This window comes from Carassius gibelio, chromosome B9 (genome assembly GCF_023724105.1).
Source record: "Carassius gibelio isolate Cgi1373 ecotype wild population from Czech Republic chromosome B9, carGib1.2-hapl.c, whole genome shotgun sequence".
Lineage (NCBI taxonomy): Eukaryota > Metazoa > Chordata > Actinopteri > Cypriniformes > Cyprinidae > Carassius > Carassius gibelio.
The window spans coordinates 10,299,603-10,316,619 of record NC_068404.1 but is presented as its reverse complement, the minus strand read 5'-3'; the positions used below and the strand labels follow the sequence as shown (position 1 = coordinate 10,316,619).

Sequence of the window (17,017 nt, the reverse complement as noted above, 5' to 3'; positions counted from 1 at the left end):
ACAGAGTCAGCCCTGGTTCCTCTCTCATGGGCCCCGCTGAGCCTCAGCAATCTCTGACTCAGCGTTTTCATAGCAAGACGGAAAAAATGTTCAATTATGTAGAAAGCCTTGGAGTAAATCTATGCCCCTGGCAGGCGGACCTGATGTACTTCAGCGCCTGACTGAGATCTTGAGCAGACATTGCATTACAAGGGAAAACAGACTGATGTGCGTTTGGGAGATTGTGTGGGGTAACAAACAGAGAACAGGAGTCAGATCGGATCAGGAACAGTAAAAGTGATCATCAAAAGCTGATGTGAGTGTACTTTAAACAATGTGTACAAGTCACAACACATTAAATGAAATAGTAAACACACACACACGTTTTTTTTTGTGAAAAGTGGGGACATCCCATAGGCGTAATGGTTTTTCTACTGTACAAAACTGTTTATTCTTTGGCCCTTGACCAACCCTAAACCTAACCCTAACCCTCACAGGAAACTTTGTGCATTTTTACTTTATCAAAAACAGTCATTCTGTATGATTTATAAGCGTTTTGAAAAATGGGGACATGGGTTATGTCCTCATAAGTCACCCTTCTCCTTGTAATACCTGTGTCATACCCATCTCATTATACAGAGTTGTGTCCTGATATGTCACAAAAACATGCCCAAACACACACACACACACACACAAACCTGGATGCTTATTCATATGCAATCTAATTAAACATTTTCAACTTTTGGCCTCCAGAATTAAAAAAACAAAGCCGTTTTCAAACTAATTAAAGCTTTTGTCTCTGTGTCTTTTGAGCACAGAAATTAACAGAAGGTTTATCGTGTTATCTCTGAGCTAGTAAATTCCCCAAATACAAACGCACAGACGCACACTGAGTTCAGACAGGCCTGTTTGCTTGGCCTCTGATAAGGACTTTCCTCGCGAGCTCAGTTAAACCAACAAATCATCTCCAGGTGATGGATATCAAATATGCTTCACATGCATAGAAATATTCAGGCTCAGAGTGTTCATATTCTCATCAGATGTCCTCAGAGAGCCCTGCTTCGAAAACAACAGTGGCGATTTATAAAACCAATCTTCGACTGGCTCGATGGTGAGTGAATACAACCATTTCAAATATAAGACAATACAGTTACAAAATGAAGAAGGATCATCTTTAAAACTGTTTTTAAAGTTATACACTGCACCTAACCCTGGCTAAAACGCTATGGTGGGTTATTTAGCACCAGATATCCAATCATAAACCTTCTGAATTCATGTCTATATTGTCTATTTTATGGGTTTTCATATGAATTCATTTATATTTTTATGATTGTATTTATATGTATTCGTTTCGATATGTACGAAAAACAAAACAACATAGGTATAATGGTCCACTCCTAAACATAACCATCAATGGGGTGTAAGCAGAAGAAACAGACATGTATTATATAAGGAAAACTGGGAAGGCGTGCTGTATGGAAAAAGAGGAGGGGAGGAGCAGAGATCAACCTAAATATTTACATTGGGAGGATATGAAGAATGACATATGGGCTTTGTGGGTAAATGCCTGTGTGCAAACATGTGTTGTGTAGATTGACTACACTAAATAGAAACATGTGGTTGATAACTTCAAAGAGCCAATTCAACTAGACAAGAGAAGCTGCTGTCCTTCAGCTCACATGCATCCATCCCGATAGAGAGATAGCAGTGAAAGATGGTGAGGGAGAGCCTCGGATTTGGCGAGAGAATGAAGTTGAGCCAGAGAGCAGAGAGAAGTGATTACACTCTCCTTGTCAAAGATGAGAAGAAGTGGAAACAATTTTCCATCACATTCACAGCTGCCCAGGCAAGGAACATTGTGTCCTAAACCACACCCACAGTTCCTGTGATGGACAGCCACAGGCTCCGCCCACACATCTGAGAGTGATCAGTGAGCACTGCACATGCTGAGATCTAGTTCTTTCTCTTTCAGGTGTGTGGCATCCTTGTTCACCCATGGATTTATGTTATGGTCATGGTTGTTTAAGTTAGTACCATGTGTGGGGAATAGGTCAGAGCAGAACTGAGACTCAAAACTCAAGTGCTTTTAATGCAAGTCAGCTCACTCATTGACCATCTTGGCCCTTGCCAGCTATTTTATGTCTAAGTAACAGGCATAAAATACAGCTCTTACATACTTGAATAGTAAAGTCTGTCCGGATTTTCAAACCATATTTTAAATCTTTAATAAAATCACCACAATGGCATCATAAATTTTGATTTATTAGCTCAATTCATACTGAAACAGCTATTTTCCTGGCTGGTTCAAGTAAAAAATTAAAAACTGAAAGACAGGACTTCCATTTTTATAGGTGCTGTAATTAGCGTTGTGATTTCTTCCATTATTCCATATTTGTATGAGTGGTCCATCTTTACCTTATAGGAACTTTTGGTAACAGACTTTAACTCACTACTTCTCTACATCATTCCTTCGACTGATTAAACTGCAGTAACCCTGTGCTCGTGAATCTCAGAACCTCCCCTTAGCCTGATCTGGGCAGTCTCAAGGGTGGCATGCTATGGTAAAGATGTATCTCTGCAGCTCCTGCAATTTTGAGACATGTTGCACCCAGCAGAGGTCACTGTCCTCACTCTTTCTACCCCTCTCTCACTCTCTGTTCGCCCAGAGACAGGAACCTCTGGCTTGACGTGAGTCCAGTAATGAATAATAGAGATGGGTGCCTGATTGAAATATCTAAAGTCCCTCTGTGTGCCTTTCACGCTCTTGCTCTCACAAGGTCTGTCTGCCACGCCTCTGTTTATTTATTCATCAATTCATTATTTCTCTCCTCGTGTCCCTCACTCTAAATTTCCTTCCTTCGGGAGAGTGATGGGATTTTTGGGACAAAATTGAAGCTTAGCCACAGCTCAGAATAACGCCAGGAATACAGGACCTTAGTTCATGTGTATTTGTGCACTATATAGGAGCATACTATATCCTATATACTACTAGCATAGCTATACTATATTTAAAAATATATGATTTCAGTTTGACAAGTGTAATGCACAGTTAAATGGTCATTATCATTAAATAAAGGATGTCAGGGTGATCAGAACCAAGACATGGAGTACATCCTGCTTATTACATGACTGTTTACCAAATAAATGGACATTAAATATTGATTTGAGTCTATTTTTTTGCATGTAAGAAGAAAGAGACTATTATGATACGAGAGAAATTGTTTGCTTGGGGACAATGGTCACTTTTACAGTCATACGGTTATTATACAGTACCGCTCAGAATCCAGAGAAATTAAATGTGTGTTTGTGTGTGTTCGGGCAGTATACAAATATGAACGCAGTTGCAGATGTGTGTGATTGGCGTAAACATCTCTGTGCAGGGGAGTGAGACTGATGTAGCCCTGTGAATATTTAACGTCTCTCTCTCCATGAATCCCCACGGCCGCTCAAAATCAGAACAACAACAGCCCCGGCCCCTGCGTCACTCACCCTTGCGCCCCAGCTGCAAACAACCACAATTTACCAAAGTACAGTATGCTTTAGAAAACTGAATAAGGACTCATTCAAACAAGAGCCATATTTCCACTGTCGGGCCAGTGCGAGCCAGGGCTTAAAACGGGCCGAGCGGGGCTCATAGCCCCGGGCCAGTAGCACCGAGGCCAGAATAGCGCAGGGTTTCCACAGTGGAGCTTGAAGCACCGCTGCATGTCACTAAAACACGCCCTTTACACGCCTCTTAGAACAATGTCATGCAACCTCAAAATTTCACCAACAAAGAGTTATCAGAAAACTAAGAAATAAGTCACTGGAACATGCGCGATCACAAAACGAACATGATAAAAGTGGCCGTGTGTTTGCATGCCTAGTTATACATTCAAATTCAAAAGCATCAATGTTTTACTATAGAATAAGTGACACATTGATCATAATGAATTAATTTATCAGGACTCAAAATTAAATCAAACAGAAATATATTTATTTGCATTTTATTTCTTTATTTTAAACGCTTATAAAAAATAGCCTGCTTATTCAGTCGAGTCCGTTTCTGTTTATTTGTAGTCACATTTAGAATGAATGATAATCTCTCTATTTTTATAAAAGCTCCCGAGCAAAAAATAAATAAATTATGATAGGCAACGTGGAGCTAAACTCTCGAAACGAGACTTATGACAGATAAAATATGTTACTAAATAAAAACACAATTGTGATAGTGAATAAGAAGCTGAGGTCTGATTTCTCTAAGTGGTTGCATTTACCATGTTTACTATGGTAACGTTAATATTTATCGTGCATAGGCTTTTGCATCGCTTTTAAATATTTCTGCCTTGTATGACGATCATAATCCACATCGGATCAAGTTATTTCAATCACTCACTGCTGACTAAGAGAGAGTTTTGATCTCAACTTATTTTAAAAAGTATTTTATACTACTGGTGTTAAAGCTGTTATCTTTCTGAAATGATCCACGGCTGACACTCTCCATAGACGGAGAAACTGCGCCTTTGTTCAGAACCAGTCCACTAGCCCCAGCTGGCCCGCTTTGGCCCAAGGTTTTCATCGGGCCAAAAAAATGTGGCTGACAAGGCACGAACAAGCCCCGGAAGTGACAGTGGAAACGCAACTGGCCCTGGCACGCACTAGCACGCCCGCTTTAAGCTCGACAGTGGAAACACGGTTAAGGTCTTCAAAGTAGGTCTGTGTGTCTTTTATTGTTAAATGGCTCCTTTGAGGACTGGTACCGTTGGATGTGCATAACAGATGGTAGGAATTTAAACAGCCATAATTTTATGTGAACGGGTGGAAACAAAGTACAAAACAAAAACGGTTCAAAGTCATATGTTAGTGTATATAACTGCTGTAGCTGGAGGCGTTGGGTTCATTTTTTATTAAAACTGATAATTCTGACCGTAAAATCTGCCTTGAGAGAGGATGGTGCTAATAGCCAATGAATACACACCTGTGCAATATATTTTGATCGCATATATTGTTACATGCATTAGCCTTTATGAATTTATTGATTATTATTAATCCGTTTTGTCATGCCCAAAGCCATAGTATAAAAACAAAACAAAACAAAACCCTTGTTCACTTATCCTCACACCATAACTGCAAACAGCCACAATTCACAAAAGTAAAAACAAAATAAAACAAACTCTGTCACTCACCCTCACATCATATCAGCAAACAACCACAATTTACAAAAGTAAAAACAAAACATAAACCAAAAACAAAACAAATTAATAATAATAATAAAAATAAAAATAAACATAAAACAAAACACTCAAACCTTGCTTCACTCGCCCTCACACCACAGCTGCAACCAACCACAATTTACAAAAGTCGAGTTTGCTTTAGAGAGCCGAATTAGAACGATCTCACTCAAACCTCAGGCCTGTATGTTTTTTGTTGTCAAACGGCTCCTTTGAGGACCGGTACTGTTAGTGATCACTGTGGATGTGCCTAACAGATGGTAGGAAATGAAACAGCCATAATTTGGTGCGTACGGGCAGAAACAAAGAAAGTATGAAAGAAAAATACACACAATTCAAAGCCACATGCAAGTATATATAACACACAAGTGTGTTTGTGTATCTCGGGATCTGTATGTGATTAGATTTACTGTGGAGATTAGGAACTGGGGCTGTAGTTTCAGCAGTGAGTGGGGTAGATTGAGCCCCCTGTGTCTTGAACATCTGGTGCGCAGTTGTACGTTGTGGAGCCTCACCGCACTGTCATCGAATTCCCTCACGCAAACATAACCGTGTGTACACAAACACAATCAACCGTCAGTCCATTTTTCGTCACTCATTAACTCACTGGCTTTGATCCCTCCCTTATTTCTTTCATCCGCTTTGATTATACTCTTTCTCTCTCTTGATCTTTTGCTCTCAATCATTTATGGCCCACAGGCTCCGTAAACCTGTGCCAGTATCGCACCAAGCTCCATCAATGACACATGAATCTTTCATCCCAGATATCATCTTCTGCCTGCAAAGTGCCACCAACTAACCCTGAGCAAGCACCGGCTCTCTGTCTGACTTTTCATCATGCCTTCCTCCTCCTGCAGTCCTGCCATGCTAATAAACCTGGGCACTGAGCCCTGAGGCTTCCCCTGGCCTCCACCCACATTGTCTTTTCTAGCAGTTCCTCTAATGCCCCTTCGCCCCCGGCGCTCTTGCAGACACAGAGCCATGAAGACAGCCCATCGATTACTGCCCCTCGGCCTGCCACTTTATAAAGCCCAGGCCAGGTCCAGAGGGAGCAGCCGTATGTCCTTTTGGCTGATCGTCATGCTGTGACAGGTAAAAGATTTAAGAGGAGGGGATATGAAGGACATCGGGGACAGAGAGTAAAGATGGAAGTGACAGAGAGGCTGTAGGACTGCTCCACTTCTTTCCAGTGCTATAGCTGGGGGTGTCATGTTTATTTTTAATTAAGTTTGATAATCTGTATGCTATGAGCCTCATTGAACTTGCTGCCAGTAGCCAATGAATACACACATCTGTGACTGCCCATGATTTGCATTATATATTAATATGAAGTTGCTACAGGCAATTTAAACAGCCTACAGCTAGGCTAATGAACTTTTATTACTCAGCGGATTAATTGTTTATCGTAATCATTATAAATCTACTTTGTGCCATGCCTAAAGTCACAGAGTAAAAATATGTGAAAATTTACAAATCAAAACAAAAAACAAAATAAAAGGAAACACACACGGGTCTTACCTGGCAAGTCACAACCCAGTATCTCCAGTCTCATTCCGATGCCGGCGGGAGACCACCTCTCTGGATACACTCGGATAAACTGGGCCACAATCTCCTCAAAGCGACGGATCTCTGGGGTGTCGTAGTGTGTGTTACCCTCAAAAATCTGGAGGAGCAGAATCACAAAAGCAGTTTAGCTCAGCTGTGTGATTGAGGGAAGAAAGCTACTGCATATTCTCTGTATTTCCGAGTCTCTGATGCAGCTCGGCAGCTCAGGTTTTAATTAACACAACTGTGGATGATTTCGCTGGAATGTTATCAAAGCTTGCAGCATAATTGAATTCTGCTCTCAGAGTGGAAGATTGTGAATCTAGAAGTGAAATGCTGAGTCGCTGAGATGAGCAGGAAAGAATTAAATGAGTCTGCTAATAATCTGATTCTGGTGAACTATTCATTACTGTAGCCCTTTCAACGACCCACGATATTTAAATTTGCATGATTAACTAATTAACCTCATTCAACTCCAGTATTCTTACGTTCAGTACTTCTCTGCTAGCAAAAACATTAAATATTATGCTTTAGATGGTTAGGCTGGGTTTTTACTGGTTCAAGGTGGTCTAATTGGCTTTACTGGCTTTTTACAAAAGATCAAGACCAGGCCAAAAGAAGGTTTACCTAGATTATCAATTAGATAACCAGAAACAGACTGAAGCAGCTAGAATCTAAGTACAGCCAATTACCACTGTAACTCTTTAATTTTCAACTCATTAGGAGACTTTAGCCTGGTAATACAGAACTCTGCTGCTTCGCTTCGTGACAAGAGTTTACTTTCTCATGGGGGGGGGGGGGGGGGTTGTCTGAAGTTTAAAATCATTGGTTACCCGTAAACCAATCACATAATGTTTGGTTATGACGTGTGTCATGCGCCGGCTCAGCCACCTCAAACTTCCACTGTAAACACAGGAATGCTGCAAAAACAGAACCATTGAGCGAGATTCGCCTCCTCCCTAACCTGATCCTCCATCAGCAACCAAGGGGGACACAATCACAATTATTGCCTTGCCGGACTTTGGCCTTCCCAGTTTATCGCTGACAATCATCAACAGTTGATAAATGAAACTTTTCCCAAAACCTGTCGCAAGTAGGTCCACAATATCACCTCCGTTCAAAATGTGACACAAACACTCCTCTTGTTCGGGCTTCAGTAGGCAAATGCCGGGAATATTCTCCACAACAGAGCGAATTGCAATCATCGATCGTTTTTGATTTCCCTAACCTAAACTACAATCCTAAATTCGGCGCTTAGCGTCTACATCACGGCTCTCAGCCCGCCCTCTGTTCGTTGATTGGCCGGATGTTTGGGAGCCGGAGGAAAACTGGGAGATGGTTTGCTTTCTCAGACTGAGTACAGAAGCGAACTGAAATTGAGCGGAAGCACGAAGTCTGCCGTAGTCAGGCTAAGGAGACCTTGGTTTGGAAGCAGAAAAGTAAAATAAAATAATTTTCCTTTAAATTAAAAACTTTGTTTGATTGTTGTGTTTTTTCCTAGCAGCATTCAATAAGTCCTGCATCATTCTCACCTTTGGAAGATTGGTTTTGGGGTCGATAATGTAGCTCCAGTCTTTCCCGTTCAAACTATGGGAAAGTTTATACTTCCGCACGAAGGCCCGGTTCTCCGCGCTGGTACTGCCATCCACCCCACGTGCTCCTTGTGTAATGATGCCCCGTATAGTTTTAGGGACTCCTAGGTCCACCTGCAGCCATTCTTCACCAGCCACGGGCTGCGTGGGACTGGGGAACCACCCTGAGCGGCTGGCCACCAGCCGGGCTGCACCTGTTGCCCCGTGGATGTCCCTCATGGAGGAGGCAGAGATCTGGGAGTCTGGCAGGAGACCAGAGAGCATTCCCTGCATCTCGGAGCATGGAGCATCTGAGAGGAGGATGGACAAGCAGATGAGTTATGGTGAGGCAAAGAGGAATTGACATTTTAAGACTGGAGAGATCAATGTTTCATGTTGTTATGTCATGAGAGAGGCCTTAGGAGTAAATAATAAATAAACAGAGCATGTGTGGGTGTGTTTTTATGTGTACACCCCCCCCCCCCAGAGTGGGTGTTTGTGTGTAGGATTTATTACAGGAAGAATTTTGTGTTCCAGTTTTTCTAGGCTCACCTCTACAGAGTTGAAAGCAAACCCACTCAGCCCAAAACAGCCATTCTCTGGCTCAGCCGGCACAGATACAAAAGGTACCAGAAATAAATGATTGATTTTGGCCTGTGGCTTAAACATGGAACAAAAGAACAGGAAAACAGGCTGGGGCATCTGGTTCAAGCCCATCCTAACAATCTCAGTTGAATCAAACCCAGAGGTACACCCACACTCCCACAGAAAGAGCAGTAAAACACAGAACGAGGCTAACTGTGCAAACGTGATCGATGGCTTCATGGGCATCTTTATGGGCTTGGCTCTGCTGGATATCCCGCGGGCCGAACATCACTCTTTCACGGAAAAGACAGGAAGGGCTGCGACACGCCTCACTGAAAGCAGCTTGTTCTGGGCTGGATGCCCGAGGGACAACGGCCCCCGCGGGACTGCAGCAGGTCTAATATGGAGGCCAGTGCCGTGCCGTGCGTCGTTTGTGTCAGTGCTGAAAAAGACCCTGTCTCTAAAAGCGCATTTTTCCTTCTCAGTGTCGACGAAAATAGGAGCGAATCGCTGTTTAATAGCGTAATGATGGAGTGTGATGTCTCTGATAACATCAGTGCAAAAGCAGCTCACCTCCTTCATCTGCTGCAGGACATGCTAACAGAATTAGGTGACTTCTATCTCCCCATCTCCATAAATAGCCAAACTCAATCAGGACCCTAAAGAGCTCTGATAAATACACATCTGAGTTCACTTGACAGGGACACAGTGGGCGTCTGGAACAATATTTGTCACATGCAGTATCTGTGGGCCTGCTGCGTTTGAAAGTTCACATGAAACAGGGAAACTTACCTTATAGATCTATATCTACTTGTTTAGATATTATAGACATAAATAAAGATATAAATAGGTAAATATTAAAATCTCATTTCTATCTACCTTTCTATCAAACAACCAATTAAAGGATTAGCTTACTTCCAGATAATTTACTCAACTCCATGTCATCCAAGATGTTCATGTTTCTTTCTTCAGTAGAGAAGATAAGGTTTTTGAGGAAAACATTTTAGAATTTTTCTCCATATAGTGGACTTCAATAGGACCCAATGGGTTGAAAGTCCAAATTGCAGGTTCAATGCAGCTTCAAAGGGCTCTAAATGATCCAAGCTGAGGGATAAGGGTCTTATCTACCAAAATGATTGGTCATCATGAAGAGACATGAACATCTTGGATGACATGGGGGTGAGTAAATTATCTGGAAATTTTTATTCTGGAACAGTACTTCAAACACCCAACTTTTTCTTAAATTTTCAGAAGATCCAACATTTTAAGTTTGTCTTTTTCTCAATATTTTATTATTTTATATCTAAAAGTTAAGAACCACAAATCAGCTCCCTTAAGGGCTAGTGAAACATTTAGAATAGTGTGGTGAGAGTTTTACTGACCCGTGATTTGACAGCCATAAAGTTCGAAGCGCAATGCGATTCCATTCTTCCATGCCTGAGGTCGGATGCGGACAAACCGAGCTAAGACAGGCTGGGGAATCCGGTTCAGGACCACCTCTGAGGGGTCTACATTCGCATGGAAAACCTAAGGAGACAGAGAGAGAGAGAGAGAGAAAGGGGAGATTTATGACTATCCTGGAGGTAGTTTTGCTGAGGCCACTCATTTCAAAAACAAACCAACTACACAAACAAGCACAAACTCTCGCACAGTAAGAGCTTCTTTACTGGGGTCAAGTGAGATTGTGACTTTAATCGCTGTTAAAACACACACCACTGAATACACACACAGACGCCAATGTTCGCATCGTAAATTCAAACATGAAACGCTGTTTCCTCCAGAATGAGTTAAGACAGTGAGAGAATCAGATGTCACTCTATGGGATTAAATGTTGTCACATAAAGACATTGAATCTGATGCAACCACATGCTTTTGGGTGTTGTCATTGTTTACATCAGTATGTCAGATGGATCATTAGTATTTCAGCAGGCAGCTCCCAGGTCAGGGTATCAAAGAAAAATGCCATGTGCCTCAGCCACTGCATCTCAGGATGGTGGGCATGGACAAGATGACAAGCTTTGATAGCAAGTCTCCATCTCTCCTCCCTCCTCAGAGACACTAGCCTCGGTCAGGGTCTTTGTCTCCAGAGAGAGGAAGAAGGAAAGACTAGAAGAGGGAGAGTCCTGCTTCATTGCACACACAGAAACAAAGCCTGGACCCTAAGGACCTGACCCGTCTCAGGATCCAATAACATCCGGGCCAGCCGGCCCGGGTCAGGTCTGTGCTAGGCCGACTCGTTCGGAGAGTGAAGAAAGAGATTAAAGACGGGTTCGAAAAATTAAAAGAAAAAAACCTTCTGACATTTGGTAAATGGTAAATTGCCCCAATATATCATAGAATAAAAGAAGAAAATTATGAACTGAAGACCTGTGGTCATTAATCAGTGTGCATATGGTTAGTTAAAAGAGACCTGGAAAATGGTTAAATTTTTCACACATTTAATCATAACTCTCAGATTACTACAAATCTACCTGCCACTTGTTGGTATGTGAAACATTTATATGTGCCAATATGTATAATACTATTAAAATATTAACACTGAGAAAGTTTCAACCACAATATTGAATTTAATACAGTAACCAAGAGTATTGCTATTATTATTATTATTTGTTTATTTGTTTGTATAACAATCATGCAAATAAAAAAAGTATTTTTCCATTTCAAATTGGAGGAGGGGCTAAAACAGAAGGCAAATGAAACCTTGGGAAAAAAGTGTGTAAAGAGTGTGTAAAGCTGTTGTCAGGAGGAAGATTCAGACATGCATCACAGAAATCTGCTTTTGTTTAATGACCTAATGATGGAGTGTGTGACCTTGCCCCTCCACTGCCTGTGAAGTTTTTCACCACAGCATAGTATGTAAGAGCCAAGTGGTGTGTATGTGTGTGTGTGTGACAACTGGGGGTAAGAAGTGTGTAATATATCACTTCTTTAGTGTGTGGGAGAGTCCTATTTCTCACGATTCACTGATATAAACGAACACACACCCAGCACTTCTGAGAGAAAAGAAAAAAAATACATCAAGAAGCTTTTGAAATATTTCAAACTGTATTCTTTCCGAAACTGTACTCTTGGCAGTGTTATTTTTGTATTATTTATATGCTTTTATAGGTTTATTAGCTTTTCTATTTAACTTTAATTACTATTTAATTAAATTTCAGTTTTAGTAACTTTGCTACTTCTTATTTTCCATTATTTATTTTATTTTATTTTTTTACATATATTTAACTTAGTTGGCAAGGCAACATTTCTATTTTATTTCAGAGGTGTTCTATCACTTTTGAGACTCATAGTTTTTATTGGGCAAATAAAATCCTTAGACTTGCATCAAATGAAGAAATGTGGTTGATATTTAACTAAATCAATGGATATATGGTTATTTCTATTGACATAAACGCTAATCCGACTCAAAACACATTATCAAACACTTACTAATTTCTTAGATTCTCTTAGCAAAATATCAATAATTTACGAATGTTTTTATTCACTGTTGCCCATGGACTGGGCGTCTCCCCCTGGCCAACTTGTTTAATCCAAACCAGCAGGAAACTAGGAGCCATGAGACTCTTATAACAGTTGAACAGATGTATATCACATGGGATTTAGAACAGAAGGCCCTCTGGTCATTACGGATGAAGTTCCAAGCTCAAAGAGGAGAGTGTTAACCATGAAGATGCCAAAATCATCAAAAAGCACAGAAAAAAAACTAAAAGGCATAACAGGATTGAGAAGTCCAATTACTGTGAGGACTTTAGGGAGCAGGCTGAGATGAAGCTGAAGAACGGTGATTTCCCACTGGCCCTCTAAGACAAAGGCAAAGGGGAAACAAGAGGAATGACAGAAATGACAAAGTCCCGGTCTCTGACAGCAGCGGTCGATCTATAGAGGTGGCAGAGTCAGATACTGCTTCTAGCCAAACATGTATTAGCGATATAAAGCTATACCTTTATTATTTCCTTCCGTCTATCCCACACACACATGAGCACCTGCTAATGCTTTCTTTGCATCCCTGGGCTACAATGGCCCCTGACTGGTGTTGTGTTGACAGACACACAGGTGCTAGTAATGACAGATCCCACACACCGAAACAGGAGAACTGCTGTCAACCCTGCTGTCTACTGACACAAGGCCACCCTCGCACCCCTTCCCTCCTCTTCTTTTGCCCTCATACTGTCGTTTTTTCATTATTTGCCTGTCACTGTGCAGTCTAGGCATAATCTTTGATTGATGTACTCTCTGCGTGTGCATGTGTGCCCGTAGCCAGGGACATAACAAATGGACACAGCCATCATTGGAAGGTTTATGCTAAATAACGATCATGAATCATGCATTTGAGTACGTTATATCAGGTTCCCTCAGGCATGGCTGCTAGTGCTTCCTAGCATGCTGTCTGTGGGGGGATCATGTATGTGTTATCTGTCTCAGGTGATGATGTTTGATATGTGGGTGGGGGTCTGAGTGTATCTGGTGTTAGATACAAGCATACGTTTTCAGATTCTTGTGGAAAAATCTGCTATACTTTTATAAGGAGGGTATTAAACAAGGTAAAACTTATTAAGCAAAGTTAAGAGTATACTTATTGCCAGATGAAAGGATAAATAATGACTTAAAAAAATATGTTCAGAAATACATTCCCCAAAATACATAAAACAAAATTTTCACACATATCTGTTTTTTTTCTGTCCAGTTTTTTTTAATTCACTTTGGGATAACCAACGGTGTTAATATTCAAACATTTACATAAAAAACTGGTCTGCCCTGCACTATTACTATATATCACGCAATTAATCATCTTCATTTGTAAAGTTCAATGAGCTTCACAGATATTAAGACAAACTTAAGAGAATTTAGCTTTGTATACATCTCGTTAATAAATAAAACAGGCTGCAAGGCTATGAGGAATACTCTTACAGCTCACATGGAACAACAGGCCATGATTCTTCTTACTGAGCACCAGGTTTGACACCAAACTATAAAAAAGGCTTGTAAAGACATTAAAGGTGCTGTATGTAAGATTCTGACTCTACTAAAACATAAGAATACTGTAATATGCTTGTAGATATTTAAGAACTTGTTTATCTGAAAAAAAAAAATGCCACAGTCAGTTATTCTCCTTTGAAAATGTGCGTTCCGTGTCGGAATGTTTGTCTTTGTTTTGGTCTGTAAAACCCGCCCACTGTCAGTTAGTTTACCCAGTTGTATTTCAGACCCCTGGTTACCAGTTGGCGGAAAACACAGCCTTTTTCAATTAATTCATCGTCAGGTTCACTCGTTCCTGTTTGTGTCATCAATCTGGCAACCCTGGAGTGCGTCAAGCCTGAGGAAGATGGGTCGGGTGAAAAAACCCCTCTCCAATATTTTGAATTTGGACTGCAATATCTAGTTCAACCACTCGGTCTCAATCCTACATCCAGCACCTTTAAAGAGTGTTTAGATTCAAGTCACGCAAGATCTCATGTGTTTTTGTTTATACATTTGCAAAAAGATCCAATCCATGCCAGATACCTGTGAAAAAACTTTGTTGACAGCACAAACGGCCGCAGTGCTGCCGGTCTGTCTAGACACTCACACACAGACAGATCAATGAGGGTGGATGTAGATTAACTGTTATATGAATTATTGAAAAATCCCGTCTGACAGTCCAGGAGCAGCTATACTGAATGAACTTCCTTGGAAATGTATCAGCACACCAAAATGTGTATGTGTGAGGGAATATTCATGAGATGAAATGGGTCCTCAGTGACAGCCAGCAGGGCAGGTTACTGGTGAGGAGTCCCCCAAAAATTAGTCTGAATTATTCAAATGTCTGGCACTAGGGCGGTCTACTTAAATAATAAAAAACCCCAAAGCGAACTCTCTATGAGGTTAAAGTGTGAGGACACACACACACACACTTCCTGTGAGACATTGTCACTGTTAATATAATAAAGTGAGAGAAGAGAGAATTTGTGGTCGCAAAAGAGTGGACACTCTCTCCCAAAATGCCTGACTGCTTGGGCTGGGTTACGGAAAGCCACATGGCCACAACTGGGTCATGGGAGATGAAAGAGGTGCCGCATTCCCTGCACTGTCCATCCTTCTACCTGTCTATCTTTTTGTCATTCGTTCCCTCCATCTCTCGCTGCTTTGCATTGGCTCACTGCCATACGTTTTTTTTTCTCCCTCAGACTGATGGGGCCACTGGGAAATGTGGTCAGCGTTTACAGCTCTGCTTGAGTCATTACTCTCTCTCTCTCTCTCTCTCTCTTTCTCTCTCTCAGCCCTTCTTCTGCTCTCTCCCACACCTCCACGGCCCAGATGAAGATGTTGACAGAGCAGTCAGGCTTTAGTTGGCTGCAGGCCAGTGCAGGCTCAGCCTCAGAGGAGGAGAAACATGGAGAGAGACAGACAGAAATAGTTCTGGGACAAATTATTTTATAAGTACAAATATCTCATGTACCCTCTCGATTAATACGAGGTCATAAAAACTGCATGTAGAATAATTATAGAGGGATTAGAAAGTTCAGAAGAGCTTTAGATGAAGTATAACTTGATCTGTCAGTTTTTGCTTAACCAGTTTGGAGGCTGTGTGTTGGCTTTGGGCCCCTGGTGGCCCTTGGCTGTGTGCTCTGCTGTCAAGGATGGTTTTGACTGATAGTCTGTTGGTGGTATACCTGAACACTGTGGCCAAATACGGTGTGTTGCTGCCATTCACTGATTGCCGTATGACAGAGAGCAGGTGTTTATTGTTTAGTAGGGCTTGTGATGTGTCATGAATTTTAAGTACTACTAAATACTTTCGGACAAAATTGAAGCATAAATCAAAAACTTCAAGAGTGCGATTCTACATGTTGTAAATATAAAACACAAAACTCCCTCTATAAAGCTTATTTAGTTTGGAAGCTCATCTTTTGGATCACAATGGCTGACAGACTAAATCCTATTTGGAGGAGAGAGAGAAATCAGTGAAAAATGTTGATTTGGTTCCTGCGTTCCTCTTAAATCCCAGTCTGCATGTGAGATTGACATTGGAATGTGAAAGCCCTCCCTCTTGCTTTACCTTCCCACTGTGTTTCTGAAAAGAATTCTGGAAATTTAAAAAAGGTAAGCAACTTGTAGAAGGATTCCTTTTTGTTTGATTAATCGACTGCTGCAGGAATGACTCCAAAAAAATCAGCAAATATGTATTTTTGCACTTCAGGTTCCATCATCATTGTTCTTTTTCATGGATTTTTGGGCTGAAACAAGGGTGACATGCTCATTATTGAGATGTTTTATACTAAGACATAACATACATTACCTTTGACTTGTCTTGGGAAAATCATTGCAATGAATAGGAAAACTCATATACTCAATAGTCCATATTCAAAGCCTCACTGTGTTTATTCTTGTGATTTTGGAGCCTGTTCTATCTTAAACTTGTAGATTTTGAATAAAAGTTGAAAGATTGTCAGAAGCTTAGTGTTGATGAGGAAGTTGTGCAACGGTGGTATTGCTTATACCCTAACATTTGCTTTTTACTAGGGCCGGGACTTTAACGCGTTAATTGAGATTAATTAATTACACAAAAAATAACGCGTTAACTAAGATTAATTAATTACATAAAAAAAAAATCCCGCATTTTTAATAACTTATTTTTGCACCGCGGAACGTTTCTCACTGGATTTGTTTCGGCGGACCGAATATACTGAAGCACCAACTAGCGTTCGCTTCGCATATCACTACTGTCTATGATATCACTGCAGCACATCGAGCCTCAAGTATCACCTCAACGCACAACATATAGCAGCTAGCGTGGACTTTACACTTTATGTTGAACTATATATTATTTTGTTGGTGCAACAGTTTATGTTGAACTCTTTATTGTTTTGGCCAAGGTTAATGAGAGTTTGACTTAATATGTTATGGCCTCTGAAGCAACAGAGAGATGTTTTCTAATAGTCAGTGTTTCCAATGTTCTGAATGTAATTGACATTATTGTGTTTTACTTAAAAAAAACTCTTTACAGAAGGTTCCAGCACCTATAAGCTTCCTGAATTTCTGAAATGTACTATTTCTAAATTGTTTCTAAATATGCTATTGCTACACTTCATGGCAAAAATTGCACTGGTCTGCTAGACTTGGTTGAACAAAAATAAACAATATTTTGTT

At 40.8% G+C, this 17,017-nt stretch overlaps 1 protein-coding gene across 3 annotated transcripts in view; it reads right to left on the bottom strand.

The window, feature by feature from the left end:
• nrp2b (neuropilin 2b) overlaps positions 1 to 17,017 on the bottom strand; it is a 71,270-nt gene that overhangs the window by 15,903 nt on the left and 38,350 nt on the right. For all 3 annotated transcript variants that reach the window (XM_052565585.1, XM_052565586.1, XM_052565584.1), the window contains exons 8-10: positions 10,273 to 10,417; positions 8,267 to 8,616; positions 6,708 to 6,852 (exon numbers count right to left, since the gene is read on the bottom strand). In XM_052565585.1, coding sequence (XP_052421545.1) covers positions 6,708 to 6,852; positions 8,267 to 8,616; positions 10,273 to 10,417 — 640 coding nt within the window. The remainder of the gene's footprint in view (positions 1 to 6,707; positions 6,853 to 8,266; positions 8,617 to 10,272; positions 10,418 to 17,017) is intronic.